The sequence below is a fragment of the Leptopilina heterotoma genome, unplaced genomic scaffold (assembly GCF_015476425.1).
Source record: "Leptopilina heterotoma isolate Lh14 unplaced genomic scaffold, ASM1547642v1 Lhet_142, whole genome shotgun sequence".
NCBI lineage: Eukaryota > Metazoa > Arthropoda > Insecta > Hymenoptera > Figitidae > Leptopilina > Leptopilina heterotoma.
Window position 1 is genome coordinate 1,697,567 of NW_025110861.1, and position 10,058 is coordinate 1,707,624.

The 10,058-nt window shown below is 24.8% G+C and overlaps 1 protein-coding gene across 1 annotated transcript in view; it reads right to left on the reverse strand.

Moving 5' to 3' along the window:
• The window catches only part of LOC122498098 (extensin-like), a 35,200-nt gene extending 26,275 nt beyond the window's left edge, over nucleotides 1-8,925 (reverse strand). Inside the window, exons 1-4 of the mRNA XM_043605672.1 lie at nucleotides 8,809-8,925; nucleotides 6,984-7,626; nucleotides 3,930-4,090; nucleotides 2,527-2,573 (exon numbers count right to left, since the gene is read on the reverse strand). Of these exons, the coding sequence (XP_043461607.1) occupies nucleotides 2,527-2,573; nucleotides 3,930-4,090; nucleotides 6,984-7,626; nucleotides 8,809-8,820 (863 nt within the window). The 5' untranslated portion in view covers nucleotides 8,821-8,925. The remainder of the gene's footprint in view (nucleotides 1-2,526; nucleotides 2,574-3,929; nucleotides 4,091-6,983; nucleotides 7,627-8,808) is intronic.
• Nucleotides 8,926-10,058: the final 1,133 nt, after the last annotated feature.

Genomic DNA, 10,058 nt, shown 5'->3' on the forward strand with positions numbered 1-10,058 from the left:
ATATAAAAAAAGCAGAAATTCTAAGAAACTGCAAAAGTTCCTATTTTTCATATTAAGAAAGTTGTTATTCGGGGGTTTTCAGGGTCAACATTTTGTATTTTTTTTAAATCTGACTTTAGATTCGTAATCAGCGACCCCGAAAACCCCCGAGTAATAAGTTTTATGCAAATTTGAGCAATTTTGAAAAAAAATGTCCGCCATATTGGATCCGCCATTTTGAATTTTCGAAATTTTGAAAATCTGACTTTAGATTCGTAATCAGCGACCCCAGAAACCCCTGAGTAACGAGGTTCAACAAAATCCAATCTCTGCGGGTTTTCCGGGGTCACAAAAAGGCTAAAAGATGAAAAATCCATTTCTAATTACTTATGAATTTATCCTTTCAAGACAAAAGTATATTCAACTTATATATTTTTATTCCTTGGTCGCAAATAATTTAGCATTAGAGAAAAAAATGCATTAAAAGAGGAATCCACTAAAATGAAGATTACTTATATTGGGGTGCAAACTATAATTAATTATGATCATCATTCGCAAATAGATTTTTAACAAAAAATTAAAATTTTATCGCTATTTATGCAATGCATTATATATAGCGCCGTTGCTAATTGGAATCCCGATCCAGATGTTTTTCACTGCAATCGCGATATATATCAAACGAGGTGTAACGTCCTAGAATAATGGTGTGGCCTGTCGATCAAAAAAACACCATTAGAACTCGACTGTCGATAAACCGGTTTTACTCACAGAAGGAAGTTTTATACAGTTTCCCTCTTCTCTGACAAGAAAACCTATTAGACGAATGGTCTATATGCAATGCGAGTGCTTCTAATTTCAAAATGGTTTGTAGATGCAGTTAGTTTCAGTTAGTTTTAATAAACTTTTCGGGAACACTTAAGTTGTCGGATGTATAAAATTTTGATGGACATTTTATTTGGCCCATGAAATCCACAAAGTAACTTCAAGAAACAATTTTTTTTTAAATTACTTTCTTACAGAAACTTGGTTAAATGTATAGGACAAAAATTTTTTTAAAGTATTTTTTCAAATTGTCATAATTTTCGATGTAAAAAAAAGTGGCCCCAAAATGGCCACCTTCTTAATAATCTTCAAAAAATATCAAAAAAAATATTGAAGATTGTGGATAATCCAAAACAAAAGTAAATAGGAATATAAAAACAAAGTCTCTAAAGCCGTTTACATCTCACAATAAAAATAAATGAAAAGTAGTTTATTTTTATGCTTAAAACTATATCTGAACCCTTTGCGTCACATTTTTTTTCTTTCACAGTTTTCTGCATTTCTATTTTATATTTATCAATGGATTAAAGGATATTTTAGTTTTGGTATGTTCCTTATACATGAACATTTTTTAAAAAAATTTCTGAACCACAATTTCTTAATAATAAAATCATTATATACAAATAGATAACAGAAAAAAATTTCCCTTTTACATAAAAAAAATCATTTTCTAGTAATATGCTTTCCAACTGTTGAGATGTCAACATTTTTTCTTTACTTTTATATCATAAACTGATTTTATAAATTTTCACTATAATTTTTAACAATAAATTACTTTATTATGTAATATTTTTTTGGGGTTGAATACAAATCTGAGGTCAATTTTTCGAAAATTCAAAATGGCGAATCCAATATGGCGGACGTGAAAATTTAAAATCTACTAGATTCATTTAAAAATAGTCACTCGATAGTTTTTAGGATCGATGAATACGAATCTGTGGTTGGTTTTTAAATATCCAAAATGGCGGAACCAATATGGCGGACATGAAAATTAAAAATTAAAATTTACTTGAATTTCGTTATTCTGGAGTTTTTATATGGTCGCTCACTACGAATCTGTGGTTAGTTTTTAAAAATTCAAAATGGCGGATCCAATATGTCGGCAATGAAAATTCAACATCGACTGAATTTGCTTGAAACTAGTCGCACTCAGAAATTTTTGGGGTCGTTGAATACGAAAATGAAAATAGATTTTGATTATTCAAAACAGTTGAATAAAAATAAAAGTAAACAATAAAAAATATTAAAAATAAAAGATGCATAAAATTTTCAAAAAAAATTAAGGGATAGTTTACAAATAATGTAATTTTTTAGGGTACTGAGAGGGGGCTAAAATTCTATAATAGAAATTTGCAATGAAAATATTCTTTTAAGTAAACTATTTTTGTTACAATTTATTATAATTTTAAAAATTTGTGTATATTAAAAAAAAATTGTAGTTTCTGAAGAGAACTACTGTGTTCAAAGAATTAAAGTTAAAGAATCATTCCTTTTTGCACCTCTATACTTGGAATAATTCTTTACTTCATTCTTTTATTAATTAAAATAATCAAGTGATAGAATCATTATTTATAGGTACAAATATGTTCAGTATAGTTAATTACTGTCGCAGAACAACTTTGTTGGCTAAAAATAGAAATTTCTACATTTCATTCCATTCAAGGTTGGTGATCGTAAATCCATAAAAAAAAAATTTCAGGAAACTAAACAAGTATTTCCACTCACCTAGCATCTGTTGGCGCTTCTACAGGAGGACTAGTCATTTCTGGTGCCTAGAAACAATTACAAACTTTCATTGCTATTTTTATAATCACAATTATCCACTTAAGCAGAAAACTCCAACCAATTAATAAACCTTAAAATTGTTTTTAATTTTTTATAGTTTTTAAAATAATTCTTCCGAAAAATTATAAAATAGTAAAAAGAATCATTATTTTTTAGAAATGTTTATATTTTTATAAAGTAGAATTTTTTTAAAATCGTTTGGATTTCAAAATACTGTTATGAATATTATATTGTTTTATATAATAATAATTATATTATTTATATGTAAATATTATAAATAATATGTAAATATATGTAAATAATATGTAATAATATGTAATAATATGTAATAATATGTAATAATATGTAATAATATGTGATAATATGTAATAATATGTAATAAATAAATATGTAAATAATTATCAATAATTTATAAAATAATAAGGATATAAAGATCCTATTTTTCTGTCTTTTTTTGATTATAAAAAGCACAAGAGAGATTGACAACTGCCGCTCTTATAAAATATAGTTTTTGTTAGGTTGCCGATAACGAATGTGAATTAAAAATTTCAAAATTCATTATGATAGGCTAAAAATTTCGAAAATATAAATTTTACTATTTTCTATGACATTTATTGCTTTTTGAAATCCTTGAATTTGAATTTCAAGATTTTAATTTTTAACATGTAATGCGACATAAAATAAAGTACCCATCACTGAAACCATGCATTTTACAGAGCGAGCTTTTAAAGCGAATAGCACCAAAAACTGAAAATCGATTTTTTTAGTTGATAGGTACTTTTTCTCATGTCGCTTTACATATAATTTTCTTTCAGATCTGCTAGTATTTTGACAATTTTCCTAAGCAGTAAATATATCAAATTCAATTCAATTATTTTTTAGAAACAATTACATTTCTAAATCAACATGAAAGTGTAACAACTATTGTTTATTAAATCATAAAACTTAATTTTAATACAATTTAATATAATAATTTAATATAATAATACTTAATAATTAAATATAATCATAATTTCATATTTGCATTATAAGTATGGAATTTTCTTTATTATTTTATAGTTAAAATATTTTTAAAAGGTTTCTTCCTTGTTTTCTTCAATTTGAAAAAATTAAGCTTTTTTCAATATTAATTTAAAAATGAATTAATATTTTCAAAATTAATTAAAACAAAAGTTTAAATTAATTTTGATGGAAATTCTAAGATTCTTGACATACAAAAAACTTTGGCAGTAATAAAGTTAAAAAAAATCACTTAATATATTTTTTTAATTTTTGATGGTTTGGAAAATAATTCTTTATATGATCGATATTTGCTAAACAAAAGTAAAAATTCTAGCAATTACCATTGTCGGCTCTGGTGGTGGCGGTGTTGTCGTAGGAGCTTCGGTTGCTGGTGCTTCAGTGCTTGTGATTTCTACCATTGTTGGCATTTTTGGCATCGATGCCCAGGGATGCAAGGGAGAAATTGGAGGAGTATCCCAAACAATTCCAGCCCCATTCATGTCTAAGTTAACGTCAAATATTGAATTTCGTTATTTTCAACAATACAAAATTGAACTCATGAACTGTGAATAATGTACGTTTTACCACTGTTAAATTTCCATAATATTATAATTTCATTTTTTTAACTGTCTAAATCAAGTTCAAATAAAAAAGAAATCAAAAATATAACTTTATATAACAACTAATACATTTAATAGTTTAGATTAATCTTATAAAATGAATATTTATTTGTTTATTTAAATTTTTTAAAATTTAAAATTAAATTAATTAAATTAATTAAATTAATTAATTTTAATTTAATTTTTTTTTAATTTTTTTAATTTTTAAATTTTTAAATTTTTTTTTTTTTTTTTTTTTAATACCCAATTGTATTATTAGTAGATAATTACTAATTATTAGTAAATAAAAAACTACAAAATAGTCAAATTTCACTAATTGCGAATTATTTATTAAAAATTTCAGTTAATATTACTATTTAAATCGGTGGCTGACTTTTTACCATCAAATTAGTTATTTTTAATTAATTCAGGATTGCCATAGGTCTGGGAAGTCAGAGAAAAATAAAAAAAAGTGGAATTGGTCAGGGAAATTAGATAAAAGTCGGAGAATTTTATTCAAAAGTACTGTACAAAAAATTAAATTTTTAGAATTCATAAAAAATTCTGAATTCTGGCAAAAATCTTGAATTTTTTTTTATTTCTAACAATAATTTCTTGTTAAATAATTTAATTCTTGAAGAACTATCATAAAATTATTACTTATAAATTATTTAATAAATAATTTTACTCTTAAAAGTTTGAAAAATAATTGAATTTTACGAGAGTTGAGTTTACAATTTTTCTAAATTAATTACTTTCAAAAAGTTTCAATTTGAAATTTTAAAAAGTTTGAATTTTGAATGAATTAATTAGAAATTTTAAAAAACTTAAATTTTTGAAAAATATTAAATAATTTTAATTCTTCAGAAATTAGTTAAATTTTGTAATATGTGTATATTCAATTAATTATTAAAAAATAATGAATTTATAGAAGAATTTTATTTAAAAATACTAAAAAAAAAATTGAATTTTGCAGAAGTTAGAAATGATCTCGAAATTATTACAGAAATTCAATTATTATATTCAAAAGTAATAAAATTCTTCACAGACATTCAATTATTTTTAAAAATTTTAATAAAATTTTTTGCAAAATTTCAATTATTTTTAAAAAATTTACTTAATTGAATAATTTTCAATATCTACTATTTTTCTAAAGTTTTCCAAAAGAATTCAATTATTTTTAAAAATTTTAATAAAATTTTTTGCAAAATTTCAATTATTTTCATAATTAATAAAACTTTCACAGGAATTCTATTGTTTACAAATTTTTTATAAATTTTCTTTACAATAATTCAATTATGTTTTTTCATAAATAATAAAATTCATTCTAAGAATTCCCAAATGGAAATATTTTCGGAAATTTCCTCAAAATTCCCTCAAAATTTCCGAGAATATTTCCACCTGAGTTCAATTAATTTTAATCAAATTCCTCGAAAAATGTAATTATTCTCAAAAATTTTATTAAAATTACATAGTCGAAAGAAATCAAGTATTTAAAAATTTATTTATAAAATTATTTATGAGAATTTAATTTTGAGAAATAATACATTATTTATTCCTGTATTTAAATAATTTAAATAATTTTAAAAATCAATTAAAAAATTGATTTAAAAATGAATTTCAGTTAAAATTTTAGATAATAATATTGAATATTGAAAGCATTATAGCATGAATTTTTAGAAATAATTAAATTTTGAAATGTTTTAAATTAAAATCTTTAAAAATCTGAATTTTTCTTACTTTTAACTAACAATTCTAACTAACATAGAATTTTAGTTACAGATATTAGAAAATAATAATTGAATTGAAATGATGAAAATAATTTTGAGGAAGTTACAGTAACAATATTAATGTAATATAAAATAATGATTTTTATCACTCTGTTATCTTTAATTATGATAAGTTGTTGAATTTCAAAAATGTTTGAATTTGAAATGTTTTGAAAAATTTTATTTCCTACTAAAAAATAATAATAATTAAATATTTATTTAAAAAAGATGTTATTAATATTTTCGAATAATTTTTCAATTATAGAAATTCGTAAATAAATGTAATAGAATATTTTTTGAGTATCTAATAATTTTTAGAGTAAATCAGAATATAATTTAGGGTCAGGGAAAATTTAAAAGTTTTGTCTGGAAATTAAATATAGAATTTAAATATTATTAAACTTTTTATTGAAATCAAACAAAAATTATACAAACTGTTCTTATTATTCAGAAAAAATAGTAAATAATAATTACTTTAGATCATAATCTTATTTCTATGTAAACTCTTTGAACAAAATAGGCATTTTTATAAACTTTTCAAAAATTTGAAAATAAGTTTTTAATCTCAATATGGCATGCTTAATTTTTAATGTCTGATTTCAAAACTTTTTCAAAATATCATTGTTTTTAAGATTTTTTCAAAATGTTATATTTCTTTTTCAAAACAATCCTCACTGCATTGGGTATTTCAGAATATAGTTTGAACGTCCTGGAGATATCCGAATCGCCGAAAACAAATGAATACTCCAGAACATTCCAGGATTTTCTTAATAGCATGTGATTGTTAGGTTCTCAATGGTAATTTTTTTATCACTTTTCGCTTTAAAATATTTAATAAATTGAGCTGAAATTTTGTACGAAAGTTTAAAATACAATAGTGATGTGCAAAAGTTTTAATATTCAAAAAATTAATTATTACAAATTACTTTAAAATTATCAGTTGACACGGTCACTTATAATCAATTTCTCGTGTTTACCGATTTTAAAGTGAATTATTAAATAAAATTTTCCTAAATTAAAAACATACCTCCACTTAAATGATTAGATTCATCAGTCATAAAGAATTCTGGTGGTAGAGATAAAGTTTGATCTGCCCATGGTCCATATGATGGAGGTGGAGGTTTGGAACATGACATCGCCATCGGAGGTTCCGCCGCAGCTGCTGCTGGTGCTACTGCAGGTGTAGGTGGCACCATCATTGGTTCAGGTTCTGGCATCATTGGCTCAGGTGCTGGCATCATTGGTGCAGGTGCCGCCGGCATCATTGCAGGTTCAGGTGCTTTCGGAGCATCTGCAGCCATCATTGCTGGTGGAGGATCACGAATAATAAACGATGATCCATGAAAGATTGGTATTTTGTCACCGATAATAATTGTCGGTTTACGAAGTAACGATGGAAGATCATGAATAATTGACGGGAGTTTAATCTCAAAATCCTGTGGTAAGGGAGCTGCTGGTTTTGATTCTAAAATCATTGGCATATCGTTCATCATCATTTCTGCTTTCATGAATGGCGGCAACGAATCCCACGGTGGTGAACGTCGAGATTTAAAACTTGATGCACCGTTATGCAAAGAATAGGAACGAAATGGTCTTCGATGTTGAGGTGATCTTTGAAATCGTCCGTATCGATAAGCTTTCACGACCACTAGTGTCGCTACTAAAAACACCTACGATTTTTTCACGAAAAAAAAAAACCGTTTGAAATAAATGAGTGAAACAAATGAAATGAATGAATAAAATTCAAATTCAATTAAAATGAAAAAAATCATTACAAAAAGTGGATAAAACACAAAAAAGAAAATATAAAAAATGAAAGATAAAAAGAAGAAAATATTTGTCGGGAAATAATTACCGAAGTCGAAATTTAAGTCACTTTTTGAATATAATTTCGTAGATGATATTTAGGCTCACGGTAAAAAATTAGACTGCCTTTTGGGTAGCGTTAATTACTCAATTTGAATCATATTAAAAATGAGTGTTGTAGATAACATCACGTAAAACGTTGAATGCTATATTTTGAAGCAGACATTTATAATTATCTTTTAAGGCTTTAATTAAAGTAATGAAAATCTTTAATGTACATAACGAAGGAGATGTTTTAATAAAAGTTGGTAGGCAATGATTTTATGCATTTTTGGATATATAATTTATGTTTATTGCTTCTTCTTATTGTTAGTTATACTCATTAAAAAGAAGTCAAGTGTAAATACAGTCAATGGTCAAATATTGATTTGGAAACATGAAAATATGTTTATGCAACTCCGGCGTATTATGGACCATTATTGCCCTAGAGCAATAAAGTACTCATTATTGTCCTAGAGCAATAAAGTACTCATTATTACCCTAGTGCAATAATGGTCACTTTCTTGAGCAGTTGGGCTATACGGAGGAACTTAGCAAGATAACAACACTTTTGTATTATTCGAATAAAAAATAACATGAGACCAAAGCAACCAAATTTACGTTGACGTCAGCTTATCCTACAAACGTCAACTTAATCTGCCGTTGGCCCCTTCTTGCTTAATACACTATTACAAGATTCATCAACTTTATTAACTGTAAACTCTACTTTTTATTACCTAAAAATGAAAAATTCTGATATTTTATGGCATAATAGGTCCTAATGAATAAATTAAAACTTTCTTTACGACTATTGAAACCTAAATAAAATCTACAAATTTAAGAACAAACTGAAGCTTAAATTTCATCCCGGATAACTATAACATCAAAAAAATTCAAATAAATAAAAAAAAATAAGTTTAATTATCATAATTTTCGACACATTTCCAAAATCGAAAAGTTAACGTATGTCAGAAATTTTTTTCATTTAATTAGAATAAATAACAAACCAAGATCTTCATTTGATTTATATTCTTCTACGCAAAAAAAAGAAATGAGACACTCGCGAGTACTAAAACGATTTGATATCGAGCGCAATGTAACAGACTTTTATATAGCTCTCTGAGAATTTATTCATTTTCTTCCTCCTTTTACATCTCAGCCAGATAAAGTCAGGACTTTTCAACCTTTCTCTTATATGTCGTCTCACCTTGCTACAAGTTACCAAAAGAAAAAAAAATGCATTTTTGTATAAACTGCTTTTATCCAACAATTAATATAAATTTAAAAAACTATCCTCAAGTTCATTACACATTTCTTTTTGAATAATTATAAAATCATTTGAAACAGTTACCTATGGTAATCGTTACCATAGCAACCGTTGATATTGTAATGGTTGTTTTTGTAGCAACCGTTGCTATAAAAATGGTAACCATAGCAACTTGTCGCTTTGTAACTTAACTAAAGGAATCTGCTCTAGTAATTATTCAGTAATTCAGATTTTTATTCTTTCTATTTATCAACTTCTAGATTAGATAATTTTTATCTTTCGTTCGTAGGATAATTATAAAAAATATAATAATTAACAAATTAAGGTTAAATAAATAATTATAAAAATAATTATTAAAAATTAAACAATATAACTAAAAGAATGAATACGTCGTATTGCAATCCAATTTGTATTTCTATAAAAAAAAGATGACACTATAAGATTTTGCTTAGATGCGAGAAAAGTGAATGAAGTATATTAACTGATTGTTATGAACGCGGAGAAATAACAGAATTATTATTTCAACGTTGTACGGGTGTGAAAATAATGTCTTTGTTAGATTTATTCAGTAGTTTTTGGCAAATTCTATTAGAAGAAGATTAAAAAAAAATATACGAGATTTATCTTCGATGGAAAATGTTATGTATTTAACGTCGTACCATTTGGATTAAAAACAAATATTTCAAAATGAAAAGATGTAAATAAATAATGTTAATTTGTGTAAACAAATTAAATATTCAGAAAAGTAGTAATAAATATTTTTAATTACCAAGCGCGTCTTTGAACATTTTTTAGAGGGTGTAATATGTAATAAATATATGAAATATTATTTTCTATACAAGTAATATGGAACTTCTTTAATTTCAATTAAACTATAAATATACTAAATGCAAAATTCAAAATGAAATACATTTTTTAATAAAAAATTTATTTAAGCGTTTCATACATTAAAAAATTATTTTTTAAAAGCTTTAGCTACATTCCTAAATT